The 26591-nt window shown below is 51.9% G+C and overlaps 1 protein-coding gene across 1 annotated transcript; it reads right to left on the bottom strand.

The window, feature by feature from the left end:
* Positions 1 to 3129: 3129 nt before the first annotated feature.
* On the bottom strand, positions 3130 to 6815 carry LOC123134400 (protein ASPARTIC PROTEASE IN GUARD CELL 2-like). The gene is made up of 2 exons (XM_044553660.1): positions 6116 to 6815; positions 3130 to 3390 (listed from the first exon to the last, which is right to left on the bottom strand). Exon 1 carries the CDS (start codon positions 6798 to 6800, stop codon positions 6120 to 6122), a length of 681 nt encoding a protein of 226 aa, XP_044409595.1. The 5' UTR covers positions 6801 to 6815; the 3' UTR covers positions 3130 to 3390; positions 6116 to 6119.
* Between the last annotated feature and the right edge of the window lie 19776 nt (positions 6816 to 26591).

Raw genomic sequence — 26591 nt, 5'->3', positions numbered from 1 at the left:
TGAGGCGTGGCCTCGAAACACGGAACGCGGGATGTGAAAACGGTTCGAAATGCCAAAAGGTCAAGTCTGACGCTTTGCCGGAAAATTTGTCAGTAAAAGACACTGTTCTTATATATATATATATATATATATATATATATATATATATATATATAGGGAAAATGCATCTTACTACCGGGTGTAGCTACACCCATTTCTTATATACTACCATGTGATATTATATACTCTACTTTATTATTTTTATTATGTTCATATACTATATCTAAGATACTCCAAAGTGAGTTATATGAAAAAATTGCAAGTGAGCTTATAGTTTTATTGTATTTGTGAAATACGTACATATTTGTACGCAAAATGAAGTATGCACAAAATATGGTATATACTACCAAAAAAGTACTCCCTCCGTTCGGAATTACTTGTCTCGAAAATAGATGTATCTAGACGTATTTTAGTTCTAGATACATCCATTTCCGAGACAAGTAATTCCGAACGGAGGGAGTAGTATATATATACTATCTAAACATTCTTATATATTACATGCTACGCGTACATATTCTCCGATATGATAGATACTATCTAGAACGTACGAAACAAAAGTGGGAGTAACTACACCCGGTAGTAGGAAAATTTTGTTCTATATACACACACACACATATATATATATATATATATATATATATATATATACTGCCTTCGCGGCTAAGGGTTGTGTTTATTGCGAAAAGCCGGATACAATTCTTTTTACAGAGGAAAGCCGATGTGTATTCTTTAAGGAACCCGCCTTCCAATACCGAAGACAATCTGAGCATCGAATATATCATCATTGAAGACTGGTTCAGGGGCTACTGTGTGAGTCCTGGATTAGGGAGTCCTCGGGCGCCAGGTCCACTGATGTGGGTCGGACTGATGGGCCATCAAGATACAAGACAGAAGATTATCTCTTGTGTCCGGTGGGGACTCTCACATGCGTGGATGGCAAGTATAGGTGTCCAGATATATTGTTCCTTTCTGTAAAACCGACTCTGTACCAACCCTAAGCCCCTTCGGTGTCTATATGAATTGGAGGGTTAGATCGGAGGCAGGATCACAACATTGCTAGGCTAGCTATCTAGGGTTAGCCGAATCGATCTCGTGGTAGATCAACTCTTGTAACCCCTATACCCTCGAATATAATCAAGCAGGAGTAGGGTTTTACCTCCATTAAGAGGGCCCGAACCTAGGTAAACACTGTGTCCCTTCTCCATTGTTACTATTGATCCTGAGACGCACAACTTGGGCCCCCCTATCCGAGATCTGCCGGTTTTGACACCGACAGCGGGTGCCATGCATGTCGGTTCCCCCAGTGGGTTACCCCGACCACTGGGCGGCGGGGTCAACGGTGGACGGACGAGTGGCAGTGGCAGAATTTCGAGGCAAAATCGCCGGCTGCAGGAGGCGGATGGAGGAGCAGCTGGGCGCGGGAAGTTTCTGCTTGACAACTGGGCATTCGTGGGGCGCTATGCTTTTTTGCTCGGGCAGCGGCCGGTGATGCAAAACTTGCATCACCAAGTGATGTACTTGGAGCTCCCCCCTCCCGTCGCCCGGTTGGCGACTCGGGGGCAACCCTAATCGCGCCACGACCGGCCCCTCTCCACACCTCCTCCTCTGCTTCGCCGCCATCGGAGAGGACGCCGACGAAGCCGCGCGTGCCCCAGGGATGGCGGCGGCGGGCCTCCTTGCGGCGGCGCCCGCTAGCTGGCGGCGGGGTTCCACGCGTTGGCGCCGCGAGCTCCGGTGGTGCAGCTTGTCTTCTTGGTAGTGTTTGAGAGCGGATCCGGGGCTGCCCCAACCGGATCTGGCGGTGGTGGATGTTGCGTTGGCCTTGGTCCCATGGGATGGAAGTGCGGAGGCATGCTGGTTGAGCGGGCTGCTGGCGTGGGTGGAGCATGCTGGTGGTGAGGCCGGAGGTCGCGGCGAGGGCGCCTGCGCGGCTGGGTGTCACGCATGGTGTCCGGCGGGCCTGCTCCGGTGGTGCTGGCCACTGCGCTGGGAATGGTGGCTCTTTGCCTCGCGGTGTGGTTGGAGGCACAGCGGGGGCACGACGAGGGTGTTTGCCTGATCCTGGCGAGGAGCACTTCTGGTAGGTGGCTGCAGGTGGAGCGCCAGCAATGGCGACGGCGGCGGCGTTGGATCAGCCATGGGGGCGGCGGCGCCAAGATGTCCGTGCCAGGAAGGTGTCCTGGCGTGCAGCAGGCTTCCGGCCGCCTCCGTGTGAGGGGATCGCGGCGATGCCCTGGTGGAGATGGCGCTAGAGTGAAGTTGGAGGGGAGGGCCAGATCCAATCTGGCGGCAGTCTCTCGGTGTCGATGAAGGCCGATGGAGCGGATCTGGGTTTTGCTCTGCTTGGATGATGTAGGTGCTTCTCGACGGCGATGTTGGTGGAGGTCTGATTCGCGCGCTCTCGGCAGTGCGGGTGGTGTTGGACCACGGCTACGCGGTTTCGGCGGATTTGCTGCAGTGACGGCGGTGCTTGGCTTCGAGAACAGTGCTGCCCGGTGCCTCGTCGGAGTGGAGATGCGCAACATTACGGATGAAAACCCTCTGGTTTTGGCCGGCCGGCGTCGATGGCACCCGCGGGTGTCATTCCCCTCTCTGGAGGCGACGTCGAGTGTGTCGCCATCTCCCTCGTGCTTGGTGTTGGCAGTTGTCTCCGGGCGAAAGCCTTGGTCCTCTGGAGCGGCATGATGGCGGCGTTTGCGACGTCGTTTCTCTGTTGGGAGCATCGTGCGAGGAGACTGAGTTTCCTGTTGGCGCTCCTCCGGTGTTCGTCGTGGCCCTGACCTCTCTCCTCTGGCGCTATGTATGGTCGTCGCGGATGAATCCAAAGGAAGCTGGAGTTGCTGTCCTTCAGAGGTGTTCGGTGTCGATCAAGATTCAAGACGCGACGAGGTGTTTCGGTTTTGGGCAGGTTTTTCCGTGTTGTACTTGCGTTGTCGTGTGTGGCTGTCCTGAGAATAGTCGGTTGTGGTGTTGTGTTGCGCTCGTTGTTCGCAGCGAGTGGTAGATGTCATGTATTGATTTTTTTCTCCTTCTATAAAGCTATGGTACGCAATTTGCGTACCCTCGAAAAAAAAGCGATGTACTTGGAGTAAAAAAATTACATCTTCATGATATAAAAAACGGTTATTTATACATCTCCATCATGTATTGGAGGTGCTCTGGCAAACAGCAAACTGAGTTAATAATCACACCACCTAACTTTCTCAGTTCCATTCCCTCCATATCAATCCCCCTGGACACGGTTACAAAACGCTCAACACACCACCCAACACAGCTGAGTTTTGCACACAAACATGACAACAGAGCACGCAAACAAGACAATGCGGCACACTTATTCGCAAGACCCCTTTTCTCTACTCCTAATGAAGAAGTTGGTGAATAGTCCGCCGGTTCTTTTTCGCTGGTTTATTTCGCCTCATCATTTTCGTTGGTTTTATTTCGCTGATTTTATTTCGTCTCCCTCCCACCTGCCTTTTCGCTTCACCACTCACATAAACCCATCAGATTAGTTACCATATAAAAAATAAATCGCAATCAATCAAGTATTAATGATCAGATTAGTTACCATATAAAAAATAAATCGCAATCAATCGAATATTGATGGGATATTTCCTTATATTGATGTGATTTTCCCTTTCTTATTATCAATCATCTCTACTGCCTAAAAAAATGCGTACCTTTCTTTTTCCTGCCAACCGACCGCGTCTCGTCTCCCTACATCCGCCCTCGTTGCTCTGCCCCCCGCACACAAAAAAACCTCTCGTTTGACCTCCCCCAAACTCCGCACGATGGAAAAACCCAGCCGCCTGCTTCCCCTCCTCTCGATCGCTCCATACGTCCAGATCACGGCCCCATCCCCATCCTCCTCTCACATCACGGCGGGCGATGGACTGCCGCCACCACCCTCCTACTCTCTCGCCGCCGTCGTCCTCCCGCTCGCTCGCCGCCACCGTCGCCACCAATCCCGGCGAAGGCGCCGTTGCTGCTATGTCGCCTCCTTTCCCCATCCAAGCCTGACCATGGCAACGGCGCCCTCTCATGTGTCCCGCGGTGAGGTGTGGGGAGGCGCAACCACAATTCAGTAGGGATCTCACCGCAGACCCGTCCACTGGGATGGGTGTTGCCTCCGTTGCGAATGGGATTAAAGGGAGGGACTACTTCGTCGTCAAGGTCGACGAGGCAGCGGTCAATTGGGAGCCCGGTTGTGAACATGGGAGTTCGTCCCCATGAAGGAGGCGGCCGTGGAGATTGGATGTGAAGCAACCCCACTTGCCGGTGGTGGAGGCTTGCCGTCCATGTGATCCTTTCTTCTCCCGGTATCCCCATTCCTTGCCTCCCATTACAAAAGCGAGCATGAATGAGAGCAGGGGCTGATTTTCATCAATCCATTTCTCATATTTTTAGTTGCTTTTTTGAGATTATACAAGATGCTTTCGATCTGTTTTGTCAAAATACTTGGATCGTCTTATGGAATTGACAGCCATCGTATTTTTCACCTCATGTTATTTCTTAATCCTTGTCCCACTAGGCATCCACTACATGTTTGGTAATGACGTGATGTTGAGGCGGCTAGGAGAAGCTCAGCAGCCAGATCAAGGGCTATCGAGATGGATCTGGGAGCCAAGCAGTAGTTCTTCTGTTAAATTTTGGTTATTATCTTTTCTATTGTTACAATTGTGGGATGGTTGATTTTGACTCGGTGTAACATTTGCATTTGTTTCCCCAGCTTGTTGGCGTAGATGCGTGGCACTGCGGCAACTAATCAAGAGCGAGGGCAGTGCACATCAGAGCTACGCTGAATGTAGCGAGCCAACCACGAATTGGGTATGTTCACACGAGGGATGGGAGAGGAGAGGAACATTAACATTTTTCATGATTTGGATGAAAATTTCAGTTCGTAGTTTCTCCGTACGTGGCAACACACTAGCGGTACTCATGGGCTTAGGATGAAAGTAGCGCCAGCAGAATCAGTAGGTTGGATGGGAAGGCGGTTGTTGCCCTTGTCCCTTGGTGCTAGCCTACCGTGGCGGCCTCACTAACTTGCTCATTGCGAATACGAGTTCGTGGGGTCGCGAGTTGCTGCAGATTTGTTTTTATCACTTTTTACAATATTTATTGATGTATCCCTAACTCATCGAGTCATTTTTAGCTTTGATTTCCCATATACGCCAGCCTAAATATCCCATGGTCAGAATATTTGCATGGTTAGTGGACATTGTCCCTTTCTTTCTAATGTTTAGTATTTTATATTGCCGATAGAAATAATTTTATCCGCTTGATTTAGGAAGTGCACATAGGTAGGTCAACATATTTTGTAGCTCTTTCAGATGTAAAAGCATATGTTGCATAAGAAATTATTATCTTCCAAGCATACTCACATTTCACTAACAAATAGGGGGAGGTTCAGACTTTAGAGCAATGATAAAAAGGTTTGTTCCTCACTCTTTTGTTGGAATTTTAGTTCCAAGTTAACATGATTTCTTATCTCCTTCATAAGTCATGCATTTGCTTAATTAGGTGATAAGTAGAGCAAAAAAATTGATCATGTTATTGTGGGGTTTGTTTAAACTCCAGCATAAGGAATTCTGGTTTAAGAAAAAAGACTTTTGGCTTCTTTAATTACAAATTGATTGCAGCATCGTGTTAGTATGTGATTTCTCACATCTGGTTATAATATTTGTGAAGACGTGCATTGCACGTGCACTTGGAAGCGGGCCCGTGGCCCGCGCCGGACGGCGCCGACGCTGACCCAGGCCACCTCCTCCGCGCATTCTTGGAGCTGTGGCTGGCCTATTTACATGAAATTAATTCCCTCAGTTCTGGTGGCAAATATAATATACATAATCCATATTGTTATGCACTAGCGCGTGTGTATGAAATAGATGAATTATGGTCCCGTATCCAATAAGATGGATATGTGTGTGTGTTAGAGAGAGGGAGAGGGGGAGAGAGAGTGAGGAAGAGGGAGGGAGAATATGTATGTGAGAGGATTTGATGGTAAAAAAGATCGTCAATTTCGTAATATTGAACTCTTAAAGTTAATGTGGCCCGTTGCAACGCACGGGGTTCTTCTAATCAGCTTAAAATGTGACTGTACCGAAACCGAAGGCGTTGCCAGTCGCGAGCTCGTAGGTCATAAGCCTCCCCATCTGGGCCCTGGTACCCACGATGGTCTCGCCGGTGCTTGACGGCAAGACAGACAGGCACCGCGCCCCATCCGCCCGCGTCTTCCAGACGGAGCTCCCTGGCCGCAGCGCCATGACGGCATCGCCGGCGAACTCGAGAGTGATGGTGGGAAGCGGTACCTTCGCGTCCGCCGAGTAGCACAGGCCGTTGGCAGTGGCACCAGGCGCCTGCAGCGCCGCCTTGAGGAGGTCGTACACCTCTCCGTTGAGGTACATGCCGACCGGCATGGTTGTGCTCAGGTAAACCCCGCCGCGGCCGTATTGCTGGATGTCGAGCGCTCCCCGCGGGATCTGGAGCGGCTGGTTGCCGACCAGTATGCTGGCGATCTGCACGTAGTAGCGGTTGGGGAACAGGGGGTTGGAGATGAGCGGAGTGGGTTTGCCGCCTTGGACTCGCCGCGCCCTCTGGGCGCCCAGCCAGATGGCGTCGCCCTGTCCGTCGGAGAGCTCGTAGGAGAAAGCCCCGACTGTGCGTGCCAGGGTGCCTGATCTGCCGAGGCTGAGGACGGCGCCGGCGGCAGAGGGACCACCTCCGGGACTGCACGCATATAGTGGGAGTGAGAGGGGTACTGGCATGGCGGTGGGCCTCGTGAACAAGGTGGCTTTGCCCTGGTACAGGAAGTGATGATCGGCGTAAGGGTAACGACAGGGAGGTCCTCCCGGGCCGAGGGTACAGTTCGGCCACGGCTCCCCGCCGTATAGTTGCCGGCATGCCGGGGCGCTGCACGATACCGCGCGTGCGCCGACCTCGCACGGGCCGGTCCGCGTGACCGGGCTGTTGATGTCGATGCCATAAACCAAGGACTTGAGATTCCCGGTGTCGACGACGTAGCCCGACGGAGAACTCCCTTGGGCTCCAGGCGTAAGAGGCTGCAGCTGCTTTTTGATCTCGTCCTTGTTATCATCCCAGAAACGGTGAACTTCTATCCCGTGCTCGATCCCTTCTTTGACATCCTTCAACTTCTTGTTCAACGAAGAAAGAGCGGCTTTGTCCAACACCGAAGCGCCGCCGCCACCCTTTTTTTTTTTTGAAACGAGGCAAAAGATTTGCCATTTTCATTGATTAAGAGAGAAGTTTTAGAGGTTTAAGGCCCGTGGCCGAATTACAATAATCATTCTCGCGACATTACATTACTCAAGTGCTTCGCCCCCGCAATGCTCCAAAGCGAGGTTTCCTCTTTAATCCTAGTGACAATGACACCCATTGGAACGGCCTCGTTACGGAAGATCCGTGCATTCCTCTCTTTCCACAATTCCCAAGAGATGAGAAGCATCAAGGAAGCAAGTGGCTTTTGCGATTGGGTCTTCCTGTTAGCATTGTGACTCCACCACTCTTTGACGGGTCGCCGCCGCCCTTTGCCACTGCACTGACGTCTATGGCCATGGCCTTGCTCAGTGGTGTGAGTGGCTCAAGAGAGGCGGCGACGGCGAGAACAGCGACGAGGGGGAGGAGGCGGACCCGTGACCTGCAAAATGTGGTCATCATGGGCATCATATGGAGGCGAGAAAACCGAGGATGGTCGGCGGGAATGAACAAGACGAATGGGATGAGTGCTAGCAGTTCTGGCTGACGCCATTTTTATAGAGCGTAGGAGCAAGGAACGCGCCGGGCTGGGGCGGGGCTGGGGCCGGCGTGCACATGGCGTAACAGTTCGTTTAACGCGTATTATCCATCGGAAATGGAAAGAAGAAATCGCTCATTTTGGAACGCGAATAGACAGGAGCCAAATCTTAAACAGTGAAGCGGGTCGAGTCATTTAGGCGTGTTTGGTTGCTTGCATTACCTCCAATCAGGTCGAGTTGGGTCAAGAAAAATGTGTTTGGTTGCAAATAGAGTGGGCTAACTCGCATCGCCATGAACCTTAAAGCAACCGAGAGCATGACTCACTGGAAACTCTCGAACCAGCACTTTCCAGCGAGACAGGATGAGTGCGGCCAAAAAGGATGCAGCTCGCACGCGACGGTGCAAGGCGAAATGAGTGAAGATTGCGGGAGATGAAAATCGGCCGAGGCATGATGGCGCGAAATCTAGCCTCATCGCCCCATTTGCCGCGACTAAGATCTGCGCAAGCAGCAACGGCGGAGGCGGCAGGAGCACTCTTCAACAACGGAAGCTGCTTCTCCCCTTCCTCTTGGCCACCGTCTAGTCTTCCTCGACTCAGCTATGGCCCCTCCTTCCTCGTCACCGTCTCTGAAGCCAGTAAACAACATGGACCCCCCCCCCTATGTTAGATCATTTGTTAGGCCATTAGGCAAGGTGTACGATTGATTTCCCCATTGCTCACCGCACCATCGGTATCGTCTAGGTTATGGATGAACGGACAAAGCTGGTAGTTCAGGTAGCAGTACTGATAGCTGTGATTCAGTCATTACTCATGTTGATTCACAAGAGAGTTGTTCGTCGTGGTGACAAGACTGTCATCCGTTATGCTCCAATGTTAAGCCGTTATCAGAAGAGAATAGCGAACCTGAACTACATCTACAATTGCAGTGACACGAAGACTTTGTGGATGCTTCGAATGAAAAGAGCACCTTTTGACAGGCTTGTCCAGACCTTCAGGAGTAGTAATCGTTTGAGTGGGATAAAAGATGTCAGACAAGAATCTGAAGAAGAAGAAGAAGAAGAGCAACAACAACAGCAGAAGAGAAGAGAAGAAGCAGCAGCAACAACAACAACAACAACAACAACAACAACAACAACAACAACAACAACAACAACAACAGAAGAAGAAGAAGAAGAAGAAGAAGAAGAAGAGTGGACTTCCAACTAGTTCGGCATCGATGAACTTTTCCCTATTGAGCCATTTGACTGTTATATTTGTACTGATATTTGTTAGTACTTAGGATGAATTGTGATTTCTTCCTAATAAGGACTGAAGCTATATTCAAATTGTGTGTGGTAAGGTCACCACTAGTGAAAAAGTGTTGATAGCATGTTATGCAGTTTGCAACCAAACACCATGTAGTTTGTGTGCCCAATGCAACACATGCAACCAAACGCCGGGTCAATATTGATTCCCTCATGCAGTCAACCTAGATGTGGGCAACTATACTATATGCATATGCTGGTTTTTAGTCTGTTTTACTTCAATCAGGCCATCTAAGACACATCCGAAGAGGCAAAAGGGTCATGACCCAATGGGGAAAATAAACTTCCTGCATGCACCCGGTCATGCTCCCCCATGAGTTCGTCCACCTCCACTAAAAGTATTGAAGGCTTGAGAGTGTTTGTGGATGTAAATATTATAGCACCTCCAAAATGCCCTACTCTTCACCTTCTTCAGTCACTGGATAACAATTTCACGGTCTTTCTCCTGTTGCCACCAACCGAGGCCGTCCTGACCGCCTGCTGCCTCTCGGCGCATGCCTCGCTGTCGTCCCGCCCAGGCCAACCCGCCTTTTCCACCATGCTGCCGACGCCCCATACTATTCCTCTAAAATCTGGCACCATACGATTGTCGACGACCTTCCCGCACCCGAACCCACCATCAACCCCTAACTCCCTTGCACCAGCGCCTCCGCTCAGGCATCATCCCGACTCCGGATTGCTCGGGGCTCGTCCTCGCCATCCGCTGACCGTGCGTCTCATTGCCGCTTACTAGGGCACCCCGTCTTTGGCCTCATTGCATGCGCAAAATGGACTGATCCAGGTTACATTTTTTGTCAACCCATGATAGCAAATGTGATATATGTTGCTAATGTATTTGGTTGATAGAGCAACTACAACAGTTCCACTCTCTCTAAAATAACCGCCGTTTAAGGGAAGCTAGGGCAAAAGAATCTCTTCAACAGTTACCGTAAACTGGCTTTATATTTAAAGGATCCGGTAAAAGAGGTCATTTCTTCTCGCTAATTTACCGGTGGATGGCATTTCTATATCTTTTTGGCGGGATTGCAACCGCCTCACACTTCCGCGTACGGTTTGTCAAAATGTCGCTGCTCCACCGGAACTTTGCCGGAAGGCCGTCGCGCTGAAACGCCGCCATGCCGCTACCGCTACCCGTGTCGTCGGCCGCCCAACACTACCAGTGTTGTCGGCCGCCCAACGCCGCATTGCCTGCGACACCCCGTCGCCGTGGCCCGCGCCGCCTGCACCACCCGTCGCCGCTCGCCCACCACCACGCCACGCCCCTTGCCCATGGCCACCGCATGGCCCTCCGGTGTCACTGACTAGTGGGTCCTAACGGTCATCTACCTTTTGTTTAATAAAAAATAAAAAATAAATGCATTTAGGGGAAGAAGATTAGAGGAACGGCTAAAAGTTGCTTTCAAAAAACTTTCCCTAACTTTTATGGGAAGGCCAAAAAACCACTTTTAGGGGAAGATTTCTTGGGGAGCTGTTGGAGTTGCTCTTATTATCAAGTAAAGGAACTTTGATAACAAGTGGTATCATGAGCTAGGTTGTTCGGAGGCTGTGGATGTTGATTTGGAGGAGGAAGAACACCGACCGGAATCTGCATGATGCGATCATAATACGGACGAAGGACGTCGGCGAGTTGTGATCTAAAGCAGAGTTGGTCGCGTTGTAATCTTCAGCAGTAATCGGAATCGGCGCGGGTGGTTACAACGGTGACAGATTGATCTCGGCGAGTTGCAGCAGCTGTGGACAGCCGCAGCGATGCACGCGGCTCAGCATAAGACGCGTGGGCGGCGGCTTGTGGGCAGGCTGGCTATGCCTGTGCGGCTTGCTACCGTGGCTTGGAGACGAGAAGGAGCAGCGGGCCAGACGTGGCTCGTGAGGCCCATGGTACTGATCTGAAGACACGTTTGGGTAGCTACGTGAGGTTTGTTTTGGACCAAAAGTGCAGTCCACGTGTGCGACGCGGACGGTCAAGCGAAGAGGAAAATCCATCGTGTGTTGTGCATCCGTTGGAAAGCAAGGGACATTGACAAAGCAATTATTAGCATTGAAAGTTGTGCTTGGGAGCTAATACACATGAGTACAAGGATTTTTGGTACGAATTTGCTACTGGTGCACCTTGTGTACTTGAGCACGTGTTAGAAGCTCGGATATTTTTTCGCAAGGTCAGCCATACAAAGGACTATGGCGTCAACGGGTATCAAGTTTGAGGTGGAAAAGTTGACTGGACTGAAAACCTTGGGTTATGGCAGACAAAGGTGAAACAATTTGTTGGCGCAAGAGAGATGCTTGAAGGCGTTGCAGGAAGTCATGTCAACTAAGATGGAATTATCAGGTGATGGATGGAAATTCGCGTAAGACGATTTGGGAGCCTCGGGCGTGTCGTACAATCGAACGAGATCGGCTGGGTCGGACTAGGCAGTCTGCAAGTCGGTTGGTACAGAAGACGGTGGTGGGATCGGCGACGACGACATAGGTGCGTGATGCTGATGGTGACCGACTTCTGGGCATGGAAACACGTGGCACATGCCTGAGTGCTTGTGTGGCTTCGACAAGACTATGGCGCGGGATTGATTCAAGGTGATGTATACACGGAGCTTGAAGTCGATGAGGCGCAGGGGTGGGCTGACATCTACCATGGAGTCATGTTGAAGGTGGAGCTGGATTGAGGGGCTACGGTGTAAGGATCCAGAGAATCGAAGCCTATTCAGCGGGATGGAAAAGCGAGGGACACGTAGTTCGGACTGGAGCCCAGTGGTCTGATGGAAGCGTGAAACTCGTCATCGGTCGGTGATGATCGATGGTACTCTGCAGTGGGGGTTGAGTGGTGTGGGTCCGCGGCCCTTGAGACTCGACCGGGACAGCGAAGGCTCGACGCGGTAATAGCGGCGAGGCGTGCGGCACGCACGGGGCATGGAGACGGGCCAGGGCTCTGGCGGTCATACATGTGGTGAGATAACTGCGAATTTGACTCGAGATGACTACAAGCAATGGTGAAATTCCTTCAAGTTTCAGGGCGGTCAAGAAAGGAGCGGTGATGTTGAGTTCAGGTAACTCTTATGTGTGACACCCAATATGTGAGTTGTTCACTTTCACGCAGGTCAGGGATCAGTGTGATGGCGTTGGACTGATACTCTGGAAGTTGGGAGCACGAACTAGAGTAACAAGGAACTTAATTTTGCTCAAGTGTTGACCGTGGTCAAGAAAAGAAGGGACTACAAGTTGCAGGTGGAGTCACATGGAGTCTTTGGAGTAGCAACGGTACTCACGGGATAAGCTCAAGTCCAATGTACATAGAAGTTTGACGCATGGACGAATACAAGGTGGTGGGGAATATTCGTCAAGGTGAAGTTTGTTAAAGTTGTGTCGAATATTGTGTACAAGGTAGGTTACAGTTGGACTTGTAGTTGTATTGTGTTTACAGGATATGGAGTCGTGTCCAAGTAGGACACTTGTATCCTAGGCCTCTCTTATATAGCGGGAGTAGACACACGATGTAACCTATGCCAACATAATAGCACAGACGCGCAAGGGGGAGCCGGCGGCGTGTGCCGGCGCCCGGATGGCCGGTGTGCGGTATTGTGACGGTGTCACGGGGAGGAGCGCCCGTAGTCAAGCCCCGGGGATGTAGCCATATCGATGAACCTCGTAAACAAATCTCGGTGTCGTGCTCGTGTGATAATTGCTTGGTCCTCGGACGATCGACGGTGGCCTCGGATTTATTCTAATAGGCAAGAATTTCACACATTGCTCTTATCTATAGCAATTAGGCTTGTATCTGATCTGATATGTGTTTCTTAGCTAGGATCCATTGACCAGCTACCTAGGGTAATTAGTATAGAACTAATAATGTCTGCATGCATATGTGCGCATGCAAGTACAGTACCAGCGACGGCATGCACACACTTGTAACAATAGCAACATGCATGCGCCCGCAGCGCTCTCGGCGGTGAGGCTGCCGGAGGGCGTCACGCCGCGGAGGGGAGATGAGATGTGAGATGAAAGGGGACCCGGAAGTGCACTCGATGGTGAGGCTCACATAGGACGTCGTGCTGGATATCCTGGCTCTCGTGCCCGACAACGACATCACCGACCTCTTCCAGTGCGCCGTCCTTCCGGTGCCGCCGTTGGCCAGAGGGTGCCTGCCACTGATCCTCCCTCATCGGCTTCCTCGCCCTGGAGAGGCACCACTGCGGGGAAGTTCCGTCGTTATTGAGCTTTGTACCCGCGGTTGGTCCTCAGACTCGGCCACCGCCTGCTCGGCTCCTTCGTCGGTGGGGGGTGGGGGGATGCCGGGGATTAGTGCGCTCCCTGGTTGAGATTAAATACACGGGAAGAGGAAATCTTATTGGAAGGAGAGCAACGGTGGTTTCCTTGTGGTGCTCTTCGGTTGTCCGTATATAATAATTATAGAAGAAAGAAAAGGGGAAACCGAAGAGGGTGGGTAAGTGAAGAGGAAGGGAAGGTTTAGTGGTGCGTCACGCTATTGAAAGCTATGAACTAAACGGCTGATACACTATTCCAGAAAACTAAACGATTTAAGAAAAGAAAATGCTGACATGGTCCATTCTGTGAATGCATGAGATGGGTAAAATGTGGAAGACATGGCTTTGCTAATGTGGATAATGTGCATGTTAAGATAAATAGGATAGTGGGGGTGAACTTCTTAAGTATATAGGATAACTATTTCTAAGCCATTGCTAAGAATTTTCTGATTTGAACATGCACTCACCACTCATGGAAGTGCAAAAATATGATAAGAAATTGATCCCATGACTAAAATCATGTACCATCTGGTTTACATAAAATTTGTAGACTTGAGCATGCGTGACAAATAGGGACTAGGAGCTAAAGAAACATACTAGGATGGAAAAAAAACTTGTATTTTAACTACTCTCCATCCTATAATATAAAAGCGTTTTTTGAGATAGAGGGAATCCATAGCAATAGATACAACAAGCTGCCTCGCCCCTGTCTAGAAACCCTAGACAACCGCTACCACTCCCAAATCTGCATTGCGGCACTTTCTAAGCAGTAGAAATCACCAAATATGGAAACTTTTACCAAAAACAGAAATATAGTTTGGTTTGAAATTGATCAGGCCTTCCTTGATGATGGTTACCCGCCAATTAGCCAGCCTTTTCTAGACGATGTGATGAGACCGAGAAGTGAACGACGATGGTTGAGACATCAGTGTCTGTCTACTGCAAAACAGAACAGTAGACCATGTCAGATCACTTTTATTTATGCTAGAGAACCAGCCTGGTATCATTATTTAACAAAAACTACCACATTTCACGGAGACGTGTCAAAAAACTACCACTTTACGATTTTATGCGAAAAACTATCACTTTTTTTCTAATCCGTGGCAAAAAACTACCAAATCGCGAAATCGCTCGCTTCGCCCGCGCTAATCACAAAACTGACCGCTTGGGCCCACAAACCAGGTGCCAGCGTGCCCCCTCGGCCCGTCCGGGTCGGCCGCCCCGATGTCGAACAGGGCGCCGCCGGGCTCTGTTGCTGCCGCTGCCGCTGCCGATGCTCTGGCGCCGGTTGACCTCCCTCAGGATGCGGCCGTCGTAGGAGGTGCCGAGGAGGCCCCAGCCATCCTCGTCGGAGAGATCCCAGCCGAAGCGCTCGACCATCTTCTGGAGGACGCGCCCGGCGCGCCGGCGCCCGCGGCGGCCCTGGGCGGGCGAAGGAGGGGGATCCTGGCGAGATCGTGACCCCGGCCGACCTCGGCCGCTCGCGCCCCGCCGTGTTCGGCTGCGCCCGGCCTCCTCTTCCACGCCCTGCGGCGTGCTCTGCGCGCGCACGTGCCACGCCCGCCGTCGCGCGCTCCCGCCTGCGTGCGCGCCCACGTCCTCCCGCACCTGCGCCGCCCGCGCCCACGTCCTCCCACACCTGCGCCGCGCGCGCCCTCCCTCTCGCCCTGGCTGCGCCCAGCTCCCGCTCCGCTGCTCCCTGGCCAGCTCCTCGCCACGGCCGCTGGCGCCCCGCCCCGTTTTCGCCCGCGCGCGCATCTGACCGATTTCGCCGCCTGGGCGCGCCCCGCCAAGGCCGACGACGTCGTCTGGGCCGATGCCGGGGACGGTCTTGGCCCTCCCTCCGCCAGCGCCCTAGTCGGAACCTCCCCAACACGCATCGAAGAGCACCGCTGCCGCCGGCGTGCGAACATGGACAGAGGCAGAGGCGCGGCTTGGCGGCGAAGATGACCGTTGCAGCGGGCGCGTCACAGGTGTGCTCGGGTGAGGCAAAGCCAAGGAAGGAAGAGCTGGGGGTGCGGTGGAGCTCCAGCTCGCCGGCCGGACGGCTGGCCGGGCCGGATGGCCACGCTGGCACCTGGTTTGTGGGCCCAAGCGATCAGTTTTGTGCTTAACGCGGGCGAAACAAACGATTTCGTGACTTGGTATTTTTTACCACGGATTAGGAAAAAAGTGATAGTTTTTGGACCTCGCCACCGGGGCCCTCGGTGTCTGTCTACTGCAGAACAGAACAGTAGACCATGTCACATCACTTTTGTTTATGCTAGAGAACCAGCCCGGCATATGCATGCCGCTACAACCTTACGCGCTAAGGCGGACACACGTACAGTACTGACGTAAGATAGAGAACGACGAAGCTTCGTGGCAGCTTCGCGATAGGGCAAGGGACCTCGCCACCGGGGCCCTCGGTCCCTCGCTCGCTAGATATCTACTACTCCTTCGAGTTCTTTTCAGTTCACATATAAAATTTGTCTGAAATTAAACCTTGTAAACTTTGATCAAGTTTATAAAACAAAATATCAACATTCAAAACGTGAAATCAACAATATTAGATGCGCCATGACTTTAGTTTGCATACTGTATAAATTTAGCATTGTAGATGTTAATACCTTTTCATATAAATATGGTCAAACTTTACGATGTTCGACTTTTGTAGAGGAATATGATGCAACTCTCAATATGTTGATTGGGTGCATATGCACATGTATATATAATACATAGGGAAGTCCTATCCCCAACTATACACAAGGAGGAAGACTTGGAGTACAAGAATACACGTGTTAAATACATATCTCAACACCACCCCACCCCCCCACCCCCCCGCAGTTGAAGCGACACCACTGCTGACGCTGAGACCGAACCGAAACTCCTTGAATGACGTTGTGGGCAAGCCTTTGGTCATGATAGCGGCAAATTATTGGGAGGTGGGAACGTGTAGAACACGAACATGGCCAAGAGCCACCTAATCCCGAACAAAGTGGATATCAAGCTCAATATGCTTGGTGCGACAATAATGAACCGGGTTGGCGGAGAGGTAGACGGCAGAGACATTGTCGCAGTAGACCACCGTGGCATTATCAACAGGACACGAGAGCTCGTGAAGAAGTTGACAAAGCCAGGAACACTCGGTAACGACGTTGTCCACGGCGCGATACTCAGCCTTTGCGCTAGACCGGGAGACCGTGGGCTGCCGCTTGGACGACCACGAAACCAGGGATGGTCCAAGGAAGATGCAATAACCCAAAGTGGAGCGGCGGGTGTCCGGGCAGCCGGCCCAGTCGGCGTCGGAGTAGGCGACGAGATCAGTGGTGGCAGAGGCGCGCAACGTGAGACCCAGATCCATAGCACCACGGATGTAGCGGAGAATCCGCTTGACAGTGGTCCAGTGAACATCTCGAGGAGCATGCATATGAAGGCGGACCTGCTGAACAGCATACTGAAGCTCCGGTCGAGTGAGAGTGAGGCACTGAAGAGCACTAACGATGGACCGGTAGAAGGCAGCATCCGAAGCAGGAGAACCATCAGTGGCAGAGAGCTTGGCCTTCGTGTCAACAGGCGTGGCCACGAGTTTGCAGTTAAGCATCCCAGCACGGTCAAGAAGCTCATGAGCATATTTCTGCTGATGAAGAAAGAAACCATCAGGACGGCGCACCACCTCAATGCCGAGGAAGTAGTGCAAAGGACCCAAATCCTTGATGGCAAACTCAGCGTGAAGACGATCGGTAAGCTAGCGAAGGAGCTCAGGAGTGCATGCTATCAGGATGATGTCATCAACGTAGGGGAGCAAATACGCCGTGTCGGCGCCCTGGCGATAGACAAACAGTGAACCATCGGAGCGTGTAGAGCGGAAGCCAGGCTGATGAAGAAACACCGCGATGCGCTGGTACCAGGCGTGAGGAGCCTGCTTGAGCCCATATAATGAGCGCAAAAGTAGTCACACATGATCTGGACACGCCAGATCAACAAACCCCGTGGGCTGTTGACAGAAAACCTGCTCCTCGAGATGACCATGATGGAAGGCGTTGGAGACGTCCATATGATGAACCGGCCAGGCATGGGAGATTGCAAGCTGTTAAACAGTGCGGATCGTCCCGAACTTAACAACCGGAGCGAAGGTGTCGGTGAAGTCCACGTCGGCACATTGGCGGAAGCCACAAACAACCCAACGCGCCTTGTAGCGGTCAAGAGTGTCGTTTGGGCGAAGCTTGTGTTTGAAGACCCACTTTCCGGTGATCACGTTGGCGTGCCGAGGTTGGAGAACAAGTTGCCAAGTCCGGTTCCGCTGCAATGCATCAAACTCCTCCTGCATCGCAGCCATCCAAAGAGGATCGTGAAGAGCAGCCCGGACCGAGGACGGAAGAGGGGATGGTGCAGACATCAAGGTGGTGCAGACGTACTCGTTCGAGGCGTAACGCGAGCTCGGACGGAAGATACCCGTGCGGGAGCGCATAACCGGACCTACCATAGGGCCAGCCACGGGTGGAGGCACAGCGGGACTAGCGGGCGCACCCAAGGGAGAGGACGACCCATCCGACGGGGCCGGTGCAGCAGAAGACATCGGCGCAGCCGCAGCATCCGCAGGCTCCACAGTAGCCGCGGGAGAGACCGACCCAGCCGGCGAGGACGCCGTGGGAAACGGCGAGGCAGCCGCGGGCAACGCCGACCCGGCTGGAGAGGGGGAGGCAGCCGCGGGCGACGCCGACCCGTCTGGCAAGGGGGAGGCAGCCGCGGGTGATGCCGACCTGGCTGGCGAGGGGAATGCCATATGAGGCGTCGAGGCGGCCGCGGGCGAGGTCGACCCATCATGTGGGGGCGTCGAGCCCGGCCCCGAGGGGTCGCAGCGGGCGACGGCGCAGGAGCGCCCAAGGCCGGTAGAGAGCGACGGCGCGGAGGACCCGCCACGGGAGAAGATGAAGGCGCCACCTGTTCCTGTGCAAAGGGAAAAACATGCTCATCAAAGTACACGTGTCGGGAGGTGATGACACGGTGTGACACAGGGTCATAGCAGCGATAACCCTTAGTGTTGGTCGGGTAACCGAGGAAGACACATGGAACAGAACGAGGAGCAAGTTTGTGAGGTGCGATGGCGGTGGTGTTAGGGTAGCAACGCCAACCGAAGATCCAGAGGCCATCGTAGGAAGGCGGAGTGCCATATAGGAGATGGTGCGGCGCATAGTTCCAGCGCGGGCGACAGGGTCGGAGGTTAATGAGGAGGGTGGCGGTGGCGAGAGCATCGGGCCAAAACTGGGAGGGCATGTATGCATGAAAAAGTAGGGTACGCACACACTCTTTGAGGGTGCGTAGGATGCACTCAGCACGGCCGTTCTGCTGGGAGGTGTATGGACACGTGAGGCGAAACACGGTGCCATGGGAGGAAAGAAGGTGGCGAATGGTGAGGTTGTCAAATTCTTTGCCGTTGTCGGTTTGAAGTGCGAGTATGGGCTGCCCAAACTATGTGGAAACATTAGCATAAAATGCAATGAGAGCAGCGGGAACATCGGATTTCCTACGAAGAGGAAATGTTCACACAAGTGAAAATAATCATCCAGTATAACAATATAATAGAGATAACCAGAATTACTGGATACTGGAGAGGTCCATACATCACTATGAATTAACTCAAACGGAAAAGAAGCAACTGTGGATGAGGAAGTAAAAGGAAGGCGAACATGTTTGCCTGACCGGCATCCTTCACAGGAGTGAGCGGCCGTTTTATTACATGAAAAAGAAAATCCTCTCATTATTTGACGAAGTGAAGAAGTGCTAGGATGCCCAAGGCGAGCATGCCAAAGACCGACGCCGGTAGAAAGGGCTCGAGGACCACCCGAAGATGACGACGACTGAACTGGATAGAGGACGCCGGGACTGTCACAACGGTGAAGAATCATCCTGGTGCGAGCGCCCTTAACAGAAAAGCCAACTTCGTCAAATTCCACAATTACATAATTGTCATGAGAAAGATTACGAACGGAAACTAAGTTCTGAATGAGATGGGGAGAAACAATGACATTATTAAGAGAGAGAGAGGTCTAGAGTTAGAGGGAAAACTAGCAGAACCAATATGAGAGATAGGAAGACCAACACCTTTGCCGATGATGACGCGGGAGGGAGTGGATGTGGGATAGATGGAGGAGAGGTTACCCAGATGAGCATACATGTGGGCGGTGGCGCCGGAGTCCATGAACCGATCGCCACCGCCGGAGTAGAGCAGTGGCGCATGCTAGAGCGCCGCTAGGAGCGTCGGGTCCCAAACCCTGGGATAGGGCTACTGGCCGTAGGCCGCGCCATACCTAGGGGTGCAGTATGCGGGAGGGGCACCTAATGACCCACAAGTATAGGGGATCAATTGTAGCTCTTTTCAATAAGTAAGAGCGTCGAACCCAACAAGGAGCAGAAGGAAATGACAAGTGGTTTTCAGCAAGGTAATGTCTGCAAGTGCTGAAATTGTAAGTAACAGGGCAGTTTGATAGCAAGATATTTTGTAACGAGCAAGTACTGATAGTAGTAAAAAAAGTGCAGCAAGGTAGCCCAATCCTTTTGAGGCAAAGGACATGCCACAACGGTCTCCTATAGTGAGCAAAGCGTTCTTGAGGGTACACGGGAATTTCATCTAGTCACTTTTATCATGTTGATTCGATTTGTGTTTGCTACTTTGATAATTTGATATGTGGGCGGACCGGTGCTTAGGTGCTGTTCTTACTTGAACAAACCTCCTACTTATGATTAACCCTCCCGCAAGCATCCACAACTATGGGAAAAGTATTAAGAATAGATTCTAACCATAGCATTAAATTCACTACAAAAAAAGACACATCCGTGACATTTTGGGCCGAACGATTTTTTTTTCTGTCATACATATGACACTTCTATGACGATAATTGTGACAAAACCCGGTATCATCATAGATGTGGTGGGCTCCTACTTCTATGACAAAAAATCATGACAGAAAATGGGCTTTTCGTCCTGGGTGGGCCGGAGACGCAACCGCATGACATTCTTTGGGCCGTCCATGACGGGAAAAACCGTAGTAGAAGCGAGGGGGAGGAAAATTTTGGGGAGTTCCCGGTTACGGTGGGAGGTCGGGGGCCGCGCGATGCGCGCTTCTCTCGTACACGTACGCGCGTTTGTGCGAGGCATTGGCTCTAACTGAACCCGAGCGAGGCGTTGGGCTCTAACTGAACCCAAGCGATTGCACTGCAGGCTACGCGTTACTGAACCCGAGCGATCGATCGATGGCTGTTAACTGAACCCGATCGAGCGATTCCTTCGCTACTGCTGCTAACTGCGGGGGGGGGGGGGGGGATGAACAGTGAGCGGTGGGCGTTGCCTCTGGATGAACATGACCCCGTGGTGTGGTGGAGGGCTGGATGAACAGTAGACGGTGGAGAGGTGCCCATGGAGGGGTGGATGAACAGGACCCCGTGGTGTGGAGGGTTGGATGACAGTAGACGGTGGAGGGGTGCCCGTGGAGGGGTGGTTGAACAGGACCCCGTGGTGTGGAGGGCTGGATGAACAGTAGACGATGGAGGGGTGGTTGAACAGTAGCCGGTGGAGTAGCGCGCGGTGGAGGCTGGATGAACAGGAGCCCATGGAGGCTGGATGAACAGGAGCCCATGGAGGCTGGATGAACAGGAGCCCGTGGAGGCTGGAGGAGGTCGACAGTGGAGATGAACAGTATCCCGTGGAGTCCCGTTTTGCTGTACGCCACACCCCTCCCGATGAACAGGACCCCTGTTTATACCGTAGCGCTCCAACACAAGTCCGTTTCATCCGTTTTGCGGTACGCCACACCCCTCCCGATCAACAGGACCCCCGTTTCGACCGTAGGAGGTCTGTTTCGTCCGTTTTGTGGTACGCCAGACCCCTCCCGATGAACAGGATCCCATTTCAAACGTGGCCGGTCGAACACAAGGCCGTTTCCTCCGTTCTGCGGTACGCCAGGCCTCGTTTCCATCGTCTGTTCCGTCCAAGCCCTCCCGATGAACATGACCACGCATTCCGTTCTGACCCAGCCGGTTGGCTCCCACACATTCCGTTGCCGAGAGCACCAGGGCCGTTCCTTGACTACGTTGACCACGCCGTGCCGAGAGCACCAGGGCGGTGGACGACGGCGAGGCCTAGGAAGGGGACGACGCGGAGCCGGGGAAGACGCTGCAGTGGATGCCCACGCGTAGAGGAGTACGAGAGTTCACTGGTTCGCTGCGGTGTGAGGCTGCCATCACCGCAGAATAACAGGGGGTGTGGGTGAGTAGAGGGATGGCCTGGCCAGCGGTGGGAGTAGTAAGGGGCGGTGAGGCCTCCGCCGCATCACAGCCGGCCACGAGAGGCAGGAGCACGAGGCTGGAGCAAGAAGACCAGAGGTTGAAGAAGCACTACGGCCGTTGGATGGACATCGTACGGTCACTAGAGCTAGAATCGTGCATATTGACTAAGTTGACAAATCCCTCCGTCCCCGTCAACTTAGTAGGCCCACAAGTCAGCCTGCCACTATACTGGGTCCCAGCTAACAGGGGGAGTATTCATTTTTTTTGTGCGTAATAAGGAGGCACTCCCTTGCGTGCGAAGATATAGCTGGTGGGTCCGAGCTGTCAGCGGCGGTAACGTTTTTTTCGTGAAATACAGAGGCCCTTTCGGTGGGTCCCTGATGTCAGGTGGAGGAACCATTATTTTGCGCATACTAAGGAGGCATTTCCTTGCTTGCGGCCGTGGACCCAGCTGTCGGCCTCTCCGCGTAAAGTCCACTTCAGATGCATGTCGGTCGTTGACCACGTTGACCAGGCCGCGCCGAGAGCACCGGGGCGGTGGACGACGGCGAGGCCTAGGAAGGGAGTGACACGGAGGCATGGAAGACTCGGCAGTTGTTTCCCACGCGGTGGGGAGTACGACTGTACGAGGGTTTACTGGTTCGTCTGCCATCGCCGGAGAATAACAACAGGTGTGGGTGAGTAGAGGGATGGCTAGGCCAGCGATGGGAGTACAGTGGGGCGGTGAGGCCTGCGCGGTTGTAGAGCCGGCCGCGAGGAGGAGGGAGCAGGCAGTCCCGCCAGCGCCTGTTTGAGCGGCTGGAGCAGGAAGAGCAGAGATTGAAGAAGCACGACGGACGTTGGATGGCCATCCAACAGTCATTGCTTGTGCGTCAACCTTTTTTTAGGAAAGCTTCAAATCTGTGGAAAACAGCATACATCCCATCTGCCATTATTTCTAATAATTTACAGCCCATTTGCTAATTATTAAGGTTTTTTTGGAGCCCATATTCTTTTTGTTAGCATTACAACCCATATTGTGGCCATGGTTAAAAAATTATACGAAATTTTGCATATTTCGGTGCGGTCCAAACTGTTTTTAATCCCGAAATTTCAACTCACATTCAAACTGATTTTAAAAATAAATGTATATCAACATAAAATCCAACAAATTCTCCACGCATAAAAATTAATCTAATTTAAAATCTCGAAATGAAAAAAAGATATTTGAACCTAATTGCCGGTTTAATGTGTTTTAAAAATGTACAGCCCATTTTTCATTACTGATGGGCCATTTTCTCGGCCAGCCGAATGAAGCTCTCCTCGTCTTCAAAGATTTGCAGCCCAACAGGCCTGACAAAGCGAATTACTTGGCAAATCACAAAAAAACTGGGCTATGACCGTGGATCCAGCTGTCAGCCTCTCCACGTACAATACTCTTCCGATGGAAGTTGGTCGTTGACCACATTAACCACGCTGCGCCGAGAGCATCAAGGCGGTGGACGACGGTGAGGCCTAGGAAGGGGACGACGCGGAGCCGGGGAAGACGCTGCAGTGGATGCCCACGCGTAGAGGAGTATGAGGGTTCACTGGTTCGCTGCGGTGTGAGGCTGCCATCACCGCAGAATAACAGGGGGTGTGGGTGAGTAGAGGGATGGCCTGGCCAGCGGTGGGAGTAGTAAGGGGCGGTGAGGCCTCCACCGCATCGCAGCCGGCCACGAGAGGCAGGAGCACGAGGCACGACCGGCGCTGGTTTGGGCGGCTGGAGCAAGAAGACCAGAGGTTGAAGAAGCACTACGGCCGTTGGAGGGACATTGTACGGTCACTGGAGCTAGAATCGTTCATATTGACTAAGTTGACAAAGCCCTCCGTCCTCGTCAACTTAGTAGGCCCACAAGTCAGCCTCCCACCATGGTGGATCCCAGCTAGCAGGGGGAGTATTCATTTTTTTGTCCGTAATAAGGAGGCACTTCCGGTGGGTCCGAGCTGACAGCGGGGGGGGGGGACGTTTTTTCGTGAAATACGATGGTCCGTCCAGTGGGTCCCAGCAGTCAGGGGCAAACATTTTTTTCGCGAAATACAGTGGCCCGTCCGATGGGTCCCAGCAGTCAGGGGAAACGTTTTTTTTGCGAAATACTGGTGGCCCGTACGGTGGGTCCCTCCTGTCAGGTGGAGGAATAATTATTTTGCACTTAATAAGGAGGCACTTCCTTGCGGCTGCCGTGGACCCAGCTGTCAGCCTCTCCATGTACAGTACTCTTCCGATGGAAGTCGATCGTTGACCAAATTGACCACGCTGCGCCGAGAGCACCACGGCAGTGGACGACGGCAAGGCCGAGGAAGGGGACGACGCAGAGCCGGGGAAGACGCGACAGTGGATGCCCACGCGGAGAGGAGTACGAGGGTTCATTGGTTCGCTGCGGTGTAAGGCTGCCGTCGTCGCAGAATAACAGGGGGAGTGGGTGAGTGGAGGGATGGCCTGGCCAGTGGTGGGAATTGTATGGGGACGGTGAGGCCTCCGCGGCAGCACAGCCGGCCACAGGAGGCAGGAGCATGCGGCACGACCGGTGCTACTTTGGGCGGCTGGGGCAAGAAGACCAGAGGTTGAAGAAGCACTACGGCCGTTGGATGGACATCGTTGACCACGCCGCGCCGAGAGCACCAGGGCGGTGGACGATGGCGAGGCCTACGAAGGGAACGACACGGAGCCGGGGAAGACACGGCAGTGGCTGCCCACGCGGTGGAGAGTACGAGGGTTGACTGGTTCCGCTGCCGTCGTCGGAAAATAACAGGAGGTGTGGGTGAGTAGAGGGATAGACAGGCCAGGGATGCGAGTATGATGGGGCCGTGAGGCCTTCCCGATAGCACTGCCAGCCATGGGAGGCGGGAGCAGGCGGTTCCGACGGCGCTGGTTTGGGCGGCTGGGGCAGGAAGATCAGAGACTGAAGAAGCACGATTTCCGTTAGATTGACATCTAACGGTCTGACGTTGGTAGAGTCAATTGTTGACTAAGTTTCTTTTTTGAGAAACCTTGTGCACGCATGAACTTAGTAGGCCCACAAGTCAGCCTCCAAATCTGTGGCAGACAACATAAAGCCCATTTGCTATTTTTTACAATTTGCAGCCCATTTGCTAATTCTTAAGTAATTTATTACAGCCCATTTTCTTCCCAGGACCACGGTCAAAAAGTTTAACCTTATTTTGCATATTTCGGTGGAGTCCGAACTGTTGTAATCCCAAAATGATAAACATTTTTTAAGAACTTGTTGATTTGCCAAGAAAATCGTTTTGTTTTTGTAAGCAAATAAGACATGGGACAATTGAGTTGGTTTAAGGGAAAACCAGTGGTAAAAAAATCAGCGTTGGGTGGGAAAAAACAACAAAAATAAGGATGTAAATATGAAAAGGGAATTTTATGTGTTTTCAATATAATGATACGTGTATATGAACTAGTAAAACTATAGGTAGAGATTAGAAAACGGATGTAGGACATGCGTTTCAAGAGGAAAATAGAACTGGGCTGTGTGTTTGATTTAGTAAAAAACTGTCTGCGGATGTTGTAAGACAAAATATAACTAACGCTGGCGGGCCAGAGGCCAGTAGATACCTGCTGGATCTTTGTGCCCCGTTGTCGTCATGGGATGGGCCTGTTAAAAACAAAACCAACCCTGGGCAATCTACAGCCCAGTTGAAACTTGCTCGACCCGAAAAAACAATATACGTGCTCAATAAACGAGAGAATTCTGCAAGTACAGACTGATAACTGGGATGCAGCACGGATATTGTTTTTTATCGTGATAATAAGTGCATGCACTTGTTTCGAAAAAATTGGAGAACTGGGAATTCGAACAACGGGTGCTTATGCTACCCATCAAATAAAAATCAGGTGCCTGAAAATTCGTTTCGAAACAAATGATTCAACTTTATATCCACGTCGACCCTCGGCATGATGGTTGGAAGCAAATGCAAGTTCATACCAAAAGATCGCTAACAACAATACCAACTTGCGGATGACAAGGTAGTACAACTACCAATACCTAACTTATAATCTTTTTACTCCTGGCCCTAGTGTTCGTCTGGTAGAAAATCTTGCAGAGGACCAGCTCCCGCTCCTTCTCTTGATCCAAGTCCCCGAGGTGGTACTGGTGCATCACCCAGTTGGTCCTCTGCTGGTCAAAGTTCTTGTTGGTGTGCAGCACCAGAACCTTTTTTGATGTCCATCTGCCGGCCGTCGACCATCACCGGCAAGGTATTGCCGGTCTTGTGCCACATCACGTGCATGCCGCACTCCGACTGTATCTTGCGACATGTCCACGTGCCCCTTTTGAACGCCCTAGAATTGCGCTGGAAGAAATGCTTCCTTAGGCCACTCAGTGTGATACCTGCAGTATTGTGGAATACAGGTTTTAGTGTACCTAGTTGGCATTTTCATAACATCTTTGGCATGTTGCCGTCAGTTGTTTCACTTTTTATTAACTGTCAAATTGTAATTGCTTCACCAGGTCTGTGTCTAAAAAGAAAAATAGAGCTATAAACAAAGGAATATGTTTGTGCAAGTAGACGGCCGATCGGTGTCTTACCTGGAAGTTTCTCAGGTTGGGTGTAGCATATGCCGTGCTCGCTGTCAATGGTTGGTATGAACAAATCGATGAGAGACATCTCGCGCTGTCAGCACTCACCTTGGCCTCAAGGTGCTCGATCAGCTCCTGATCCCTGGGATCGAACTTGACGCCAGCCGGCAGCACCGGCCAATCCTTCTTCGACTTGCATCGGTAATTCCAGTTATATGGTACTCAATGTATGATCAATTGACTGTTTAAGTGAATGATGAAAGATTTCGACAGATAAGTGGTATTACAAATCTGAAGTCCAAATACCCGAACACGCCGCCGGGATTCTTGTGTCACCTCATGCGCAGCGTGTTGTCACGTCAATTCAATGTGTGGACATTATGAATAATTTGACCAACATATACTAGTACTGCTACTGTGCTACTTAC

The sequence above is a fragment of the Triticum aestivum genome, chromosome 6B, assembly GCF_018294505.1.
Source record: "Triticum aestivum cultivar Chinese Spring chromosome 6B, IWGSC CS RefSeq v2.1, whole genome shotgun sequence".
NCBI classification, from domain to species: domain Eukaryota; kingdom Viridiplantae; phylum Streptophyta; class Magnoliopsida; order Poales; family Poaceae; genus Triticum; species Triticum aestivum.
The sequence above is the reverse complement of the archived record's forward strand: the minus strand, read 5'-3'. Positions and strand labels throughout refer to the sequence as shown.